The sequence below is a fragment of the Letharia lupina genome (genome assembly GCF_014066315.1).
Source record: "Letharia lupina isolate WasteWater1 chromosome Unknown contig_3, whole genome shotgun sequence".
In the NCBI taxonomy this organism is placed as follows: Eukaryota; Fungi; Ascomycota; class Lecanoromycetes; order Lecanorales; family Parmeliaceae; genus Letharia; species Letharia lupina.
Window position 1 is genome coordinate 700,973 of NW_023502972.1, and position 15,946 is coordinate 716,918.

General features: G+C 50.7%; 6 protein-coding genes across 6 annotated transcripts; 3 read left to right on the top strand and 3 right to left on the bottom strand.

Annotated features, from left to right (window-relative positions):
- Nucleotides 1-321: 321 nt before the first annotated feature.
- HO133_007111 (uncharacterized protein) lies at nucleotides 322-5,936 on the bottom strand (the record flags this gene model as incomplete). The annotated part of the gene is made up of 16 exons (XM_037298004.1): nucleotides 322-729; nucleotides 804-956; nucleotides 1,010-1,195; nucleotides 1,248-1,752; nucleotides 1,800-2,200; nucleotides 2,252-3,325; nucleotides 3,379-3,561; nucleotides 3,611-3,679; nucleotides 3,737-3,806; nucleotides 3,864-3,922; nucleotides 3,970-4,654; nucleotides 4,709-4,819; nucleotides 4,872-5,137; nucleotides 5,188-5,291; nucleotides 5,343-5,539; nucleotides 5,596-5,936. 16 exons carry the CDS (start codon nucleotides 5,934-5,936, stop codon nucleotides 322-324), a joined length of 4,812 nt encoding a protein of 1,603 aa, XP_037156639.1.
- A 544-nt stretch (nucleotides 5,937-6,480) lies between these two features.
- HO133_007112 (uncharacterized protein) lies at nucleotides 6,481-7,655 on the top strand (the record flags this gene model as incomplete). Its single annotated transcript, XM_037298005.1, has 3 exons — nucleotides 6,481-6,692; nucleotides 6,744-7,020; nucleotides 7,074-7,655. 3 exons carry the CDS (start codon nucleotides 6,481-6,483, stop codon nucleotides 7,653-7,655), a joined length of 1,071 nt encoding a protein of 356 aa, XP_037156640.1.
- Nucleotides 7,656-7,746: 91 nt separating this feature from the next.
- HO133_007113 (uncharacterized protein) lies at nucleotides 7,747-8,543 on the bottom strand (the record flags this gene model as incomplete). Its single annotated transcript, XM_037298006.1, has 3 exons — nucleotides 7,747-8,281; nucleotides 8,338-8,381; nucleotides 8,436-8,543. The coding sequence occupies 3 exons, from the start codon at nucleotides 8,541-8,543 to the stop codon at nucleotides 7,747-7,749; spliced, it is 687 nt and encodes a 228-aa protein (XP_037156641.1).
- Nucleotides 8,544-8,707: 164 nt separating this feature from the next.
- Nucleotides 8,708-11,119, top strand: HO133_007114 (uncharacterized protein; the record flags this gene model as incomplete). The annotated part of the gene is made up of 1 exon (XM_037298007.1): nucleotides 8,708-11,119. The coding sequence occupies one exon, from the start codon at nucleotides 8,708-8,710 to the stop codon at nucleotides 11,117-11,119; it is 2,412 nt and encodes an 803-aa protein (XP_037156642.1).
- A 326-nt stretch (nucleotides 11,120-11,445) lies between these two features.
- HO133_007115 (uncharacterized protein) lies at nucleotides 11,446-12,349 on the top strand (the record flags this gene model as incomplete). Its single annotated transcript, XM_037298008.1, has 2 exons — nucleotides 11,446-11,663; nucleotides 11,761-12,349. 2 exons carry the CDS (start codon nucleotides 11,446-11,448, stop codon nucleotides 12,347-12,349), a joined length of 807 nt encoding a protein of 268 aa, XP_037156643.1.
- A 445-nt stretch (nucleotides 12,350-12,794) lies between these two features.
- On the bottom strand, nucleotides 12,795-14,701 carry HO133_007116 (uncharacterized protein; the record flags this gene model as incomplete). Its single annotated transcript, XM_037298009.1, has 2 exons — nucleotides 12,795-14,057; nucleotides 14,114-14,701. 2 exons carry the CDS (start codon nucleotides 14,699-14,701, stop codon nucleotides 12,795-12,797), a joined length of 1,851 nt encoding a protein of 616 aa, XP_037156644.1.
- Nucleotides 14,702-15,946: the final 1,245 nt, after the last annotated feature.

The following is a 15,946-nucleotide window of genomic DNA, read 5'->3' on the forward strand; positions in this document are numbered from 1 at the left end:
CATTAGAGAGCGAACGAGACCACGAAGTAATACATAACACAATAAAATTCAATTACCATCTGAGGCAATTTACCATAAAATGAGTCCTTTGCTATCTTGCAAGTTAACTCACCGCGACTGCAATATCTGCAGTACCGTGTATCAAGTATTCCTCATGATTGTATGCGAGATGCATGCGTTCAACTCCTACTGCGCGTGCAGGAAACGGTCTTATCTGAATTCGTCTCTGGTCATATAGTCATATATGTCGCTTGTAAAGCATCCAATGCCCTGCTTGTCCTTTCGAAATCCAGTACTTCTCAGCCTGTAAAGTCCTCACTCTCAACGCACCTCCTTTCCTTTAGCAATCTCCACACCTTTAGCAATCTTAGCTCGCAGCGAATCGTCCTCCTTCTCATCCCAATTGCTCCTCTTCAGTTGCCCCGCCATACCCACGCCGTCACCGGCCTTGCCGACCCAATCTTGCTCCTTACCCTCGCAATTACATCCGTAAGAGTGCCGATACTCAAATGGTGCCAAATTCTGCAGCAGTTTGAGGGCCTGACTACTAGCTTTGACCTTCGCGTTCTTTCCAGAGCTAGCGGTACCTTCTGCCACAACCTCGTCGTGGATCATGATGGCTGCTATGGCAGTTGGAAGACCACCCGGGATGATGGCTGGGACCTCGCTGGCCATGATACGGTAGTTGGTGCAGCCGAAGGAGAGAGAGAGGAGGTTATGGAGGTATGTCTGAACGATGGAGGTCAGCAAGGGAATCGGGCCAGAGATTGACACATTGATGAGAAGAGAGGGACAAGGCTGACCGTAGGATGATTGTTAGCGTAGGTATCGTAGACTTTCATGTCTTCAAAAAACCATTTGATGTGCCCGTTGAAGAAGCGTTCAACTTCTCCGTAGTTGAACTCCGAATCAACAAAGAGGGCGCCGATGTAAGACTCCACGATATCAGAGAGAGCCTAAAGACTAAGATTAGCGACCGAACGCGGGCCAACAAGGCGAGTTTGGATACCTTTGGAGCTGTTTTTGTCAAAGTCCAATAGTCCCGCGCCCCATTGGCGTCTTTCTCCACCTCCTCAAGATCTTGCACGTATTCACGATTCTGGCTCTCGATAACTGCGCCATTTGAACGAAGATGCTTATGAAAGCCTAGTTTGACGGAGACAGCGGCAAGAAATTTGTTGGATACCATGGCCATCTGAGGGTTGTCAGTGAAACTTGCAACATGCAGGCGATTTGGGATAGCCAACCTTGTGCTCGGTCAGCCACTGCGGGTCTCTGTCAGGATAGCGATGAAAAAGGAAGCTTATGGATGCCATATCAAGTAGCGCATCACCCAGGAATTCGAGTCGTTGATAGCAGGGGATCCTCTCTTCTGCGAAAGGATACGAAGGGTGTATGAAAGCCGATCGTAGCAGTCTCGGATATTTGAAGCGGTATTGATGCACTCGCTCCACTTGCATTGCTAGATTGAGTTGCGATGCCGTAGGGTGAGCTGTCTGGTAACGTGGCAAAGAGTAAAGACGATAATAATCATCCCATTGAGTAACGTCGTGATTGGGATTGGAGACGAAGGCCGTCACGGCTTTGACCGCCATATCCATACTATCGTGCGAGAGTAGAGCTGCACCAATCAAGGCTTCGCAAACATCCGCGATCGTCTTGTCCCCAAGAGAATGTTGTGATGTTACTTCGCCACTTTTTTTGGAACCCTTACCTTCCAGGAGTTTGATGCCCTGGGGATACCATGTGCGCCTGGGCGTCTTAGTACGCAAAACTGAGAGAAGGTACGACTTGCTCACCTTGAGAAACTCGTGCTGCGAATGAATTCTTGGAGTTTGAGAAACGTCGCCGTGTTGAACAGGTTCTTGTTGCAGATCATAAGCATGCGTTTCACATGATAATCGTACTCATTTTCTTCTGGGCTCTTGCAGAACACTGAGATCGAAGTCGCCATCTTCAAGAAGCAATCTCCGATGAATTCAAGTCTTTCGTAGTTCTTACCCATGCCCCTCTGCAAATGGATCTGTTCGCTCCTGTGTTCGTCGGTATTGTCGGAATCTTTGGTCAGAGCCTCAAGAGCTAGCGCTGGCTGAATAGCCAAGCCTAAGAGGTCGCATACTTCCACTGCTATTAGGTACGACTCGATACGACTGATACATGGCGGAAACAAATAAGCCATTGCAACAACGGTGGTAGGCAACTGAAATTACATTAGCATCTTGGTATCAAGCGGAGGAAGCCATCAACTTACGGCGGAAAACTTGAGAGGTTGCGGACAAAGGTAGGCAGTCGTATTCACACCCTTCTCTTTTTCCGTAATTTCGTCGAGCAGGTTCAGTCGATGAAGGATCTTGTGGGCGAGGATGACGGGCTGATCATCCTCCCATTTCATTTTCTGCTTGGAATTCTTATAGAGATGAGTCGTGGTATAGTTAATTATCGAGTCCATGTCTTTAGCCTTAGCAGTACCTTCGGGCACGGGATCGCAGGGCTTCAGATCTGGCTTGATCTCGAGAGAATAGAAGCGGTTTCCCCCGGTCCACCTGTCTATCAGATAGCGGTCAATGATTTCAACGTGCGGCGTGTCGACGGTCCAGGGCGTGTCTGAACACTGGGAAACACGCGCAAGCACAGCCCAATCGATCAAACTATTCGGCGGATCACATTCACGAGAGGTTCTCCAAGAGTCGACTATCGGAGCTAGCCAATACGACATCTGAGGCTCATTTGCCTCGAACTTCTTGTTGAAGATGTCGTAATAGATACGAAGAGTGAATTCGTTCAATTCCGTCAATACCGTACTGCTAACATGCAAGCTCGTCGAGATGGACGTGCATAGAAGCTGTGATACCTTCCCAACCTGAAGGTGGAGAGGAAATGGCGGAATATTTGGCAGTCGTGTCCTCGTCAGTAGGGCAAGAGGCTGGCAAGGTCTTCCAAGATTCTCTGGGTTTTTCAGAGAGAGAACTGTTAGGAAAACCTCGCTTGGGAGAGAGCCCCGGGTCCTCTCCCATAGCCCTGGCTTCATCTTCATGTTGTAAGAGTGAGCCTTTTTCATGTTCAGGGCGAGATGAGCATTCCTCATGTGCGGCAAACTCTTATGATACGTTGGTATCAAATTCTTGTCCAAATGATTGCTTTGTCGAAGGAGGAGACATGCTTCGAAGGCGGCCGATCTTCTTGCAATGGCTTTCCTCGACGAAGGTCTGCCCGTAGAACTGTGGATAGGCGAGCTTTCGGGCAGTATCACTTCACACACGAAATTTTTGTTTTCAACAGACATGCAATATGTAGCCTTATGGGTGTAGTCCTCGTCACGGTGCGGCTGTACATTATGTGTGTTAGATATAGCCGCGTAATAGGATCTCGAGCACTCACGAGGCATCCCACAAAGTGGGCGAGGACGACCAGGCTAGACGCATAGGTCAAAGTGGCTCCTGTTTCAGGGTCGACGTACTTCCTGTAGGACTTCTCTTTCACCAGTGCTCCCTCTAGCTTGTAGTCATTGCCCTGTAACAAGCGGTCTGCTGGAAGCGCTTCGCAAAAATTTCGCATCACCGCCTGTTTAGTATTAGCCATTGCTCTTGGTTCAATCACGCGGTCAAAATACTTCGCCTTTGCGAACATCATCTACCGCTTGAAGATGCAGTCTGTTGTCTTCCTCTACCATGTGTATGTACTGGATAATGTTACTGATTAGTACGGTTACACTTCAAACAAGGAAGCAGATTCATACCCTCGAATTCGCATGACGGGCTCGTCCTCGGCTCTGAATGTATTGTATCAGGGTGTCATAAAGATCGAACCTATTTTGAGGCCGCTTTAGCTTAAATTTTCCGACTTCGTCAATTGACATTGCTAACCTGATAACCAGGTTGCAATCTGGAATGTCAAGTCCTTCCTCTGCTATGGACGTCGCAACCTGCTTTCATCAGCAACACAGCTCTCAAGAGAAGCGGGCCATCGTACAAGGCAATTGATCTGTCCTTTTCTGAACTTCATCAGAGTCAGAACTTGCTGCCTGAAACTAAAGCTGATGTCGCCGACATCGCCAGACCGACTGCCAATCAATAAGTCCAAGCGGAGGTTGGCTGTTCCGATGCGGCTGAAAAGCTGTGCAAGAAGCCTTGCAGTATATCGATGCTTGACAAAAATTATGCATTTGGCGTCGGACGGCTTCTCGAAGATCAAGCTCAAGTACTGGTACAAGAGCAAGACTTTTGAACTCAGGCTGCTGCCTGAGACGTCGGGATCAGCGAACGTCCAATTCTTGACCATCTCCTTGGCCTCTTTCAACCGGGCCAGCTCAGAATCTAGCATTGCCACGGGACGATTTCTTGCGTCTCGATTGAATTTCCGTTCTATCTTCCGCTCAACTTTAAGCGCTTGTTCCTCATCCAGAACGAAACGCCATAGAAGGTCCGCGCACCATTCGCCAAGCTGCGAGGTAGCTTCCCGGGCATTCCTGAAGAATTTGGCCAAGGCTTCGAAGTCACCGAATTTCGCCTTCAGCGACGATGAAAGTGGTGTGTCGTAGGCGTAGCCCAATCGCTCGTACACTGCGAGGCTTTCGTTGGGACGACTTATTGACATTCGCAGAAGAGAAAGATCGGAGGTCGTCGCTATTTGGCTGTGTAACATTGCTTCGAGTTCTCTGAGCACCGTTAAGACATACATATGGAGGAAACATAATGGGCAATTCGCTTACTTCGCAGCCTTGACCACGTCTTCTCTCGCGTCAACCGGAGATGCAGTCATACCGAATACTTTTGGCCGCTTCGCTGGGTCATCTTGGGTAACATAGTAGTCTTTGATAATTCTGTCAGATATTAGACTTGAAACCAAGGCCTAGGAGTTTGGAAGAGACCGACCTAGCGTAGGCATGATTTTTCTTAGTGTGGTGTGCTTCGTCAAAGATAAGAAGATTGATATCATCGATCGATATAAAGGCGTGCATCAGGCATTGGTTGAGTATCTCTGCCGTGCACACAATGACCTCGTTCTCGGCAAAGTGTTTCGCCCAGGTTTCTTTCACCCAGAGGTCGCAGCCCATTTCTCCACAAAAACGTTCAATCTTTTGATCTAGGTTGCATTCGAGCACTGCGAATTGCTGGAAAACAAGTGTCACACAATCCACCTGGGGGGGATTGTTATCCGAGGAATCAGCCACCATGGAGAGAAGCTTACAAGAAAGAACGAAATGCGTCGCTTCTTGCCCATTGCTCGATCCTCGAGCTCCTTGTCGATCATGTGCTTCAAGAGGAGGACAGCTATAAGAGTCTTGCCGGAGCCTGTGACCGTATTAGCTGGAGAGATATCAAATGGTTATACACCGTACTGACCAGTGTCAAGTACAGCTATAATGTTCTGCCCCTTTGCTTTCTCAAATAGCTCTAATTGATACTCCCTCGGATCAGTGATAATTACGTTAGACTCTTGTTTTGCCATTAGGCTACGGATCGAAAGGTTCTCCTCGTTAGCATTTTCGACCACTGCTTGCACCTCCTCATTCGTGATCTTGGCGGCGCGCTTTGATAACCTGATTGATGATGAGCATCAACATTAGTAGACATCTCTTCCCTGGAGACAGCTTACCATGCCGAGAATTTACTATTCTGAGCCTTGCGTCTCTCCGATATTGTGAGCGTCCTTGGGGTCGCATTCTGCTCGTCTTCCGAATCCGAGGCGCTGGGACTGGGCTCCTGTTCTGATTCGTTCATCACTCCTAACACATCGGTCTTTGACTTAGGGTCATTCGGCATAGTTGCTCCCTTGTAGCCTTGAAAGATCGATCGCTGAGCGGCTTTTCTTTTCCGGGAAGTTGTAGATGAGCCTTCTGTGGTATGCTGGATGGCCGGCAACTTCTGTGCTGGCCCATGACCTTTGAGGTCTTCGAGAGTAAACTTGGCCATTGAGGAAGCAGAAGTTGTCGTCATGGTTGCGGAAGGTTGCTAAAGCGAAACGATATCCTAGAGACCCCGTAGGCGAGAGGAATTTCAATTACAGTAGTGTTAACAACGCATGTGATGATGAGCAGGTACCCGAACACCTGCGGGAGTGACAGTCATTGGTTCACGGCAGCGAATTGAGTTCGTGCAAAGAGAGTATGTCAAACCAAACGAACCAGCGAGGGTGACTGTAGTCAGAGTGGTGCTTTTGACAACGTGCAAGAGCACGGAGAATTTTGGAAAGGGAGTCCAGGAGGTCACGCTATGGAGACTACGAATATGAAGAGGGAAGGGAAGTGAAAAAGCGAATCACGTTGTTATGAACAAGACAGCAGATCGTTCCATGTTTTTGGAGAGTGAAGCTATGTGACCATCACTGTTATTTGTAGAATGAAGCAGTTGAGTTGCAAAGAAGGTGCTCCTAGCGGCTCGGCCCTTTGATGGAAGCGCCCAGTCTCTCTCCTTCAATGTAAACATTAAACAAGCTTCTCCACCTAAGGTAACCCCAAACGTCCCGCTTATACCGAACAAAATGGATACAGAGACAAACATCCGCACTTTATTCACTTCCGCCAAAAACCAGCGAAAAGAGCTGGAATCCTCCCCAGACCCCACGAGCTCCGTCTACCATGAAAATCTGCAAGCAGCTATCACAAGTCTCGAGGAATGTAGGAAGATTACAGATAGCATATCGCTATTCAGTCCGAATGAGACTGAAGATGACATCTCATCTGGGGACCTACAGTAGCTGCCACGTCCAAGCTGGGCTTGACCAGCATGGCTGACAGTCCCCAGGTACCTCCTCGTCGACTACTACTTGGCAGACTTGATACTCAAAGACAATACTTCAGACAGGCGGATGATCCTGCAGCGAGCACAGGAAATATACGAACGCTATCTCTGCCTCTTGGACACCTACAGCATGCTCAATGCTAGGGATAGGAAGCTTTACGAAAGATACCTCGAGGGTAGAGACGATTTCTCTCTGATATCGACAACAGACCCTGCAGCGCGCAGAGATACAAAAATAGCAAGGTACAAGCAAGAGAATGAATTAAAGCTCAAGCTTGAAGTCCGCGCCTTTCAAATCCTGCCCAAAGTCTTCTGTCCTAATGCACATAACAGTTCCTCAGCAAGGTCCCGATGGAGCTTCAAGGAGACGATGCTGCACTCAGGGAGATCGTCCTTGCCGAGATTCAACTATGCGTCCACCACACCTTCCACTCACTCGACGTTATCGGGCAAGAGCTCAAGATCCTTGCACTCATGCCTACTACTCCACCTCCTGGACCTGAAGATCGAGCTGCTGACTATCGAGAACGCAACGGTCGACGTGGAGACGACTATTCTGACCGCCTAGATCCATCGCTTTCGCTACTCACGAACAAAGGGAAGGCAGGGCCCATACTCAGCAAAGATGGGAAACCTCTCAAACCTTTCACCCTACTGGACAGTCGGCAGACGTTACGAGACGGCGTCTTTAGACCGGACCATAGCCTACCCACGATGACCATAGATGAATACCTGGCCGAGGAAAAGAGAAGAGGAGGTATAATTGAAGGTGGGGGAGAGCAATCGGGCAGGCCTGCAGAGCCTGATGAAGACAATCTGGACAAGGCGGACATGGAAACTATGAAGGCGAGAGAGTGGGATGAGTTCACTGAGTCGAATCCCAAGGGTAGTGGGAATACCCTTAATCGTGGATAGCATAGAATAGCAACTGAAATCTAAGCCTGATAAATCACGCTGTGGTAGACCCTTCCCAAACTCCACGCTTTGCATATGCCGACACGATCGCTCAGCCAAGCACCTTCATCTTCTTTTTCTTCTTCCCCGGCTCCTCCTTAGCCTTCTGCTGAAAATCCCTCCAGCTCCCAATCCTCCCCTCCCTCGTCTGCTCCCACTGCACCTCATGGTCCCTCCGCCTCTTCCTAGTCTCCACCTCCTCATCTACCTTTCTCTGCTCCCTCCCCTCCTCCTGCATCTGCGCTTTGATCTGTTTCCGCCGTCTCTGCTCGTTGTCAATCAGCACCTCCACCGTCTTCCGTCGCCAGGCCTCCCTAAAATCCTTGTCCGGATTCTTTACCTCCTCGCTGTCGACAGTCAGTTTACGTTCCCGCATGAGCAGCATGCGGGCGTCGGCAATGCATTCGTCGAGCGTAGTGCGCTGCTTTTCGTCCATGAGTTCGGTTTGGGCTTTCTTTAGGCGGTCAAAAGCGTCGGGGGCGCGAGGGTTGGACGTTTTGTCGGGATGTATGAGGAGGGATTTCTTTCTGTAGCATAGCTTGATCTCGGATTCAGGGACACCAGGTTGTAAGTCGAGCACTGCATAGCTGTAGCCAGGAATCAGCGAGACATAGCCGGGCAGGCGCGTCTGAGAGAAGCTTACGCGTCTAGCTTGAAGGCTTTAAGTATACGGTCGATTTCTGCATCCTAAAATGAAGGTCAATAAGGGAATGTAACGAGCAGCTGGCGTTGAGGACATACTTTGTTGTATTCGGCTGCTTCCTTTTCGAGAGCGTCAAGGGCTTCGAGCTCATCTCTGCCTCCTCCTTCCTCCTTCACTTCTTCCTTTAGCTCTTCCTTGATTGCCATAGCTGAACAGGATGAATCAGAGCAATGGTCAGGGAAACAAGGTAGAGGATAGGTGAAGAGCATAGTATCGGGAGTATCTTTTCGTTATCTTATCTTAGCGCCATCTCAAAAATGAAGTTATCCCCGGCCCACTCTTTTTTCGAACGTTAGCCAGAATACTGGCCATGGCTGTCCTAGCAGCTGGGCCGAAGAGAGGCTCAAAGCTGATATCAAAGCCAAAATCTGAAGCCCATACTTTGAAAAGAAAGCGCGATGAGGAGGGTCTAGACGCCCTCAACCAACGAGTCCGGGACATCAACGTCAAGGATAGTGACTACGGCACGTTTGCAAGTCTACCACTCTCGCAACCAACCGCCTCTGGGCTTGAAGCCTCTCACTTCAAGGCTCTTACGGATATACAAAAGCAAGCTGTGCCCCATGCACTCAAAGGCTCCGACATCCTGGGAGCAGCAAAAACAGGCAGTGGGAAAACCCTTGCGTTCCTAGTCCCGGTTCTCGAGAACCTCTATCGCAAAAAATGGACAGAGCTGGACGGTCTAGGGGCTCTGGTACTGTCGCCGACAAGGGAATTGGCGATCCAGATCTTCGAGGTCCTACGAAAGATTGGACGCTACCACAACTTCTCCGCCGGCCTTGTTATTGGAGGCAAGAGTCTACAAGAGGAGCGAGAAAGGTTGGGACGGATGAATATACTAGTGTGTACGCCTGGGAGGATGTTACAGCACATGGACCAGACGGCCGCTTTTGAAATCGACAACCTACAGATGCTTGTCCTGGATGAGGCTGACAGGATCATGGACATGGGCTTTCAAAAGGACGTGGATGCGATTGTAGAACACCTACCAAGAGAGAGGCAGACTCTGCTCTTCAGTGCTACACAAACGAAGAAAGTGTCCGATCTGGCAAGATTAAGCTTAAGAGATCCCGAGTACGTGTCTGTGCACGAGGCCGCTACCAGCGCAACGCCATCAACCTTGCAGCAGAATTATGTTGTGACCCCGCTCCCCGAGAAGTTAGATACCCTTTGGAGCTTCATCCGATCCAATCTCAAGTCCAAGATTCTGGTCTTTTTGTCTTCAGGCAAGCAGGTCCGCTTCGTGTACGAGGCTTTTCGACATATGCAGCCCGGTATCCCTCTGCTTCACCTTCATGGGAGACAAAAGCAGACGGCAAGACTAGACATCACGAATAAGTTCTCTGCTTCAAAGAACTCATGCCTTTTTGCAACAGATGTAGTTGCACGTGGGCTGGATTTCCCAGCTGTGGACTGGGTCATTCAGCTCGACTGTCCGGAGGACGCGGATACTTACATCCATCGCGTGGGTAGGACAGCGCGCTACGAGCGAGATGGTAGAGCGGTCCTTTTCCTCGAACCAAGTGAGGAAGAAGGCATGATCAAACGCCTGGAGCAGAAGAAGGTCACGGTCGAGAAGATCAACGTCCGTCAAAAGAAGCAACAATCTATCAAGAATCAGTTGCAGAACATGTGCTTTAAAGACCCAGAATTGAAGTATGTAGGGCAGAAAGCTTTCGTGTCATATGTCAGATCTATACACATACAGAAGGATAAGGAAGTCTTCAAGCTAAATGAGCTACCATTGGAAGAGTTTTCGGCGAGTCTGGGTCTTCCAGGAGCTCCAAAGATAAAGTTCCTCAAAGGCGACAATGCCAAAAATTTGAAGAACGCGCCCAGACAAGCTGTATCTTCTTCAGAAGACGAGGGCGACGGGGCCGCGGCTTCTGGTAGTGGGTCAACCGCCAAGAAGACAATTACAAGAACCAAATACGACCGAATGTTTGAGCGAACCAATCAGGACATTCTTACTGATCATTACAGCAAGCTTGTGAATGATGATCAGGGTCAAAGTAGCGATGTTAACAACGCAGACGAAGGCCAGGATTTTCTAACCGTCAAACGGCGCCTGAGCGACGCTTCAAGCGTTGACAGCGAAGCAGAGGGGAAATTGCTGGTACCAAAACTTGACTCTCGCAAAATGGTAGGGAAGACGCCCATAAATGTCGACTCCAAACGCAAAGAGAAACTTCTCAAATCCAAAAAGAAGCTCCTTAAGCTCAAAGAAAAGGGTCAGAAACTCGTCTTCGACGAAGAAGGCAACCCCCACCAAATCTACGAGTTGGAGAACGAAGATCAATTCAAGCAGCGAGGAGCAGTTGATGTACAGAAAGCTAAGTTTCTGGAAGGGGAACAGGCGAGGTTGCAGGCGGCGGACCTGGCAGACAAGCAGGCTGCGAAAGCTAAGAGGAAGGAGAAGAGGGAGAAAAGGAAGGCTAGGGAGGTTGAAGAAGCTGCTGATGACGACGATGCGGGGGGGAGACAAGCTGTTCTTGTGCCATTTGAGGGAGATATTGGGGAAGATCTGGATGCTTTGGACGATAGAGACGAATCTGAGGTCGGCGTGAGCGCGGAGCCGGTCAAGAAGAGACCGAGGAAATGGTTCGAGGACGATTCAGATGGTGAGAGGACGTCTCAGCGGAGAAGAAAGGGCGAAGATGATATACAAGAGCCTGAGACTTTGGAGGATCTAGAAGCTATGGCATCTGGCTTGCTTCGTTGATAGGGGATGGCGAAACAGAGCATATCCATGCAAGGAACCTTGAAGTTCCGGCATATCAGAAGAGTTCTCTGACCTATGTACGTCCCCTTGTAGCTAAGTATATCATCCGCAAATGCCATCTCAAAAACAAACTTGTCCCGATAAGACCACCCTAGGTAATGTTAAACACGCGCACTCAAGCCCTAGCCCTAAGATTATTTCGCTGGGGAAATCACTGCCGCGACTGACCGACTGACCGCTCCGTTCCCCGTTCCCCGTTCCCCGTGCAATATAGATGCACAAATCCCTTGCTTGATGGATTGGGCTTGCTCATTACCAGTCTCGAAATGACAGAGACTGGCATCTCACCCTCCGTCGATGCCCCAATCCAAGCACTTCCACCCAGCAATGGCGACACCACCCCTCTCCGCGCCCTCTGCGCCGACCTCCACGCCCGCATCACCGCGTTCCTTCAGGAAGACGTCCCGACGGAAAGGCTGCGAAACGTGCAAGCACAATGCCGGCACTCCCTCTCCATCATATCCGAAGCTCTAGAAAAGTACCCGTGAGTCTGCCCCCACTCCGAGTCACCGATAGACACCCTTCACGTTTCCGCCCCTCCATAACAAGTAGCTAACCAAAGTGTGTGTGTGTGTGTTCAGCCTCGAAACACTCTCCCTCTCCTACAACGGCGGCAAAGACTGCCTCGTCCTCCTCGTCCTCTACCTCTCCCTCCTCTCAACCCACCCCTCCCTCCCCGCCGCGCTCCCCTCGATCCTGATCCCCCCGCCGCACCCCTTCCCCTCCGTCGACGCCTTCGTCGCCACCTCCTCGACCAAGTACCACCTCTCCCTGTCCCAATACACATCGCCCTCCATGAAAGCCGCGTTCGCCGACTACCTCTCCGGCACCGGCCGGTCGATCCGCGCAATCATGGTCGGCACGCGGCGCACCGATCCGCACGGTGCGAAGCTCTCCGCGTTCGACCCGACGGACCACGGCTGGCCGGGGTTCATGAGGGTGCACCCGGTGCTGGAATGGCGGTATGCGGAGGTGTGGGCGTTTTTGCGGCATCTGGGGGTGGAGTATTGCGGGCTGTACAATGAAGGGTATACGAGTCTGGGGGGCACGAATGATACGAGGCCGAATCCGAAGTTGAGGGTGGTGGAAGGGGGGAGGGTGTGGTATCGGCCTGCTTATGAGCTGGAGGCGGATGAGGAGGAAAGGTTGGGGAGGGAGGGGTTAGGGTAGGGAGCGACTGTGCATAGACGAATGATGCTTTTTGGGCATTGTGATATAGTTGCATAGATGAATATGATCTAAACGACATGAGAGCCGAAGTTTGGTTGAACCGTATCCCATTGCTTTTCTCCCGTCTATGTTTAGTATATTAAGTACCCATGCGTACTCTCAAGTAACCCTTTCACTCATCTCCTCCCACTATTATTGAAAGGACAGTCTTTGTTTCCGAAGAGCCAGACTCCCAGAGCTAGCGCCAGCATCCACCACCTCTGATCCTGACAAAACGACCACTACCTGTTACAATCCTAGCCTAAGCTTGCGGACGACTCGAACCCACGCAGGTCAGGGCCAGGATAGTCCGACACTCCTCGGTCACGATCTTCGAGAAGCAGGGAAGGTCTTTGTCATTCCAGTGACATTGTTGCCTGCCGTAAACAGCGGCGACGCTCTTTTCTCAATGCAACATCTCCCCAATATCCACCCTCCTCCTCTTCTTCCTCTTCCCGCTATGGGCGCTTTGCGGACTGCTTCGCCCAGGACTTGGGGTTGACTCGGACCCTTTCCGCCTCCTCATCGAATCTCTCCCTCCCGATGGATCGCTGGTCGGAGCAGTCCGGATAGGCGGCAGTTGCAGATGGCGGAGGCTGTCTTGACGCAGCGATTGGCCGGGGGAACTTCGCGGTACGTCTGAGCTTGCGCTTGAGCCCGAGGTTGTACGTGCGGTGCTGTACACGACGGGTCGCGGCGGTGAGCCGTGCTTGTATTGCGCGAGGCTGTGTGATGGTTGCAGCTGAAGCATTTGTTCGTCTAGAGATGTGGTAGGGGAGGAGAGGATGTAAGGAATGCCGGCGTCGGAGGGGCTGTTGCGGTGGTGGCTTCGGTGGGTGGAGTGATGAGGAAGGATCTGCTGAGGGGGGGACTGATAGCCACGGACCGTAGACTGCAGCATCGGTGGACTGTGCACGAGCTGCTGTAGAGAAGGCGATTGGACAGCATGTATTGTGCTTGTGCTTTGAACCAAGGTCAGAACGACAAAATGAGCACCTTCCTTGGCTAGGGAGATCGAGATGGGAAAGCCTCTTGATTGCTCTCGAGGCAGGCGGAAGGTCCAGTACTCAGATCGAGTGCGGAAACCAGCGGTAGCGCGAGCTATATCGAGATGTTCTATTGATGGCATTGATCCGTGAGAGCTTTGGCCACCTCGCATGAGCGACGAATGAGCCGCTTCCCGAAGCTCGGCGCGCATGATGGACTGGAGTCGCTGGATCTTCTCTCTTTCTGCAGGGACGACCAGATCGAGCAGAGTCTGTGCTCTAGCAGTAAATGACAACGACAATGCATTGCTGAATGCGCGATTGTGCTGGGCCACAACGAAGTCGGGCGTGAGCAACACAGTCGGAATATCCAGGTTGACGAAATGACTGGTGGGTGGAGATACAGGATAGGATGTCGCTCCTTGCATGTACTGCTGTTGTGAGAACGTAGGATCAGACGTCCTCGGCCGTTGATCGATGAAGGGTGTTTCGGGTTGCGAGCGCAGCTCCCGATAAGTTTTCGATCTGCGACGGCCAGAGTGAGGATCCGAGAGGCCACCAGCTTGACCTGAATATAATTCACTGTGAGGATACTCAGTACCGAAGGCCATTTCTCTGACATTGTCTTCTTCTCGCAAGCGGGGCCTGCCTCGCTTCTTGTGTTGCACATCAACACAGCTAGCCTGAAACAAGTAAGTACTTATCAGGCAATTCGAAACATCACTCCGCTTCCACTCACCTCTTTGCCTGTCTGAACACACCTGTTGCAAGGTCGCTTTGTCTCGCACGCCAAGTGCTTCTTTTTGCAATTCACGCACGCTGAAGGAACGTGGGCCTTTGCTCTTCGCGCGATCCCGGGGGGCCCAGCTACCAACTGTCCCTCGGGCGAGTCATGAGCATTCGAAGAGACCTCTCCGTTTGAGTCCCCCAATGCTGTATGAGTGTCGCCGCTTAGCTGCAGAGACGTGCCTGACGTCTCGCGGTCAGTGCTGTTCGGTATGCTCAAGTTAACTCGTACATCCTTTCCCAAACTCTTCTTCGCGTGAGCCGCTCGAGGGTCGGACTTCCTTGATGTGGATGGGCGGGATGGAGGAGTCAAAGAGTATTGGCGGTCATTGTTGTTTGGGTGATGATGAGAAGGGTCGTCGAACGTTGATCGATCAAAGGATCCTGACATTGGCGGAGACAGATAATTGTTACCGGATGAGACCCTTTTGTCACCGAGTGGCGGTAGGTGGATTGATAAAGCTTGACAGTTCAAAGAACATCTGGGAGACGACACGAGCATCTGATGGCCATGGTTCTTTGGGTTGCACAGGGATTGCATGTTGAAGCAAGGTGAGGCGAGCGAGTGTGATTTGGTAAAGAAAGTTATGAGGTGTATCACGACAGCTGAAGTTGGTCCGGAAGAACAAAGGTCCTAGACACGCAACCGCCAGTTTGCAAATATAGCTTTGTTGTTCCAAGCTAGCTTTGAGGTCCTGGTGTCGTTGGAGTTGCTAATAGCACAAGCGATATCGCGACTATAATGTTTCGAAAATTTTCTGTAGAGGCAGACGAAGTGAAGCTTGACAATCAAGTATCGCGGTTGAAGTCGATATCGTCCCCAGGTACATCACCAGTCGAATCTTTTATGATATAAATTTTTTCTCGTAAACAACTTTCTGATTCTTACGCTCGGCTATTGCTTGGACGAGAACAAGATTCCCACGGGATTCCCGTCAAAGCACATCCAATCTAACGGCTAAACAATGTACTCGAGTCAATCATTGAACAGAACGAATATTCCACGTACCGAAGACTGACAAGGGAAAGTGCTCGCGGGGTTCATGCGCATCGAACCACTCTAAAGATGTTACGGAGAATATCTGTTGCCCTTGCGCAAACGCAGTAGATGCCCACGCGCAAACTGCACGAGATGCATGGTACGAGGACAATGCCAGCGTTGGGAGTCACTTAATCCACCAGCTGGGAGCATGATGTAAGGTTATAGTGCGTTTCAGCAGGCGTCTGTACGACTGCACATGTGACACCCGACATGCTGTCGGAGAATTGTAACGAGTCACTGCCGCAAAGCCTTGTATGCACGAGCTTTTCGAGACTGCAATGCATGACCTGCAGAAATTGGTAGCGGCTCTCGCTCTCAGCCTCAGACCGTTGCGGGCCGTCATCTCTGATGGGACCACGTCACCGACTGTAGGTTCACACTTCATCGGTGAAAGCCTTCTCGAATGGGAGATATTGTTCTTGATTTTGTGCGAGAGGGAAAGGCTATCGTGAAGTAGCAGCCGCATTGGTGTCCGACATCTGCAGGTCCGCATTCTTAGTCAAGTACGGAGTAGTGTAAAACCAGATCGAGCGATTGCTAATATGGATTACTCCCCTTCACGTCTTCCTTCACTCAATCAAAACCGCCAAACGTTGGAAGCGCACGAGTATTGCATGCACAAGCAAGCGAAGTTCGCGACCTATCGACTACACCTGCTGACTTCTGCTGCCCCCAGAGTCGAGAAGAAATTTTCACACTAGTCATAGAACGCCCAGGCATGAGAGTACCTGTGATTGTGGACGG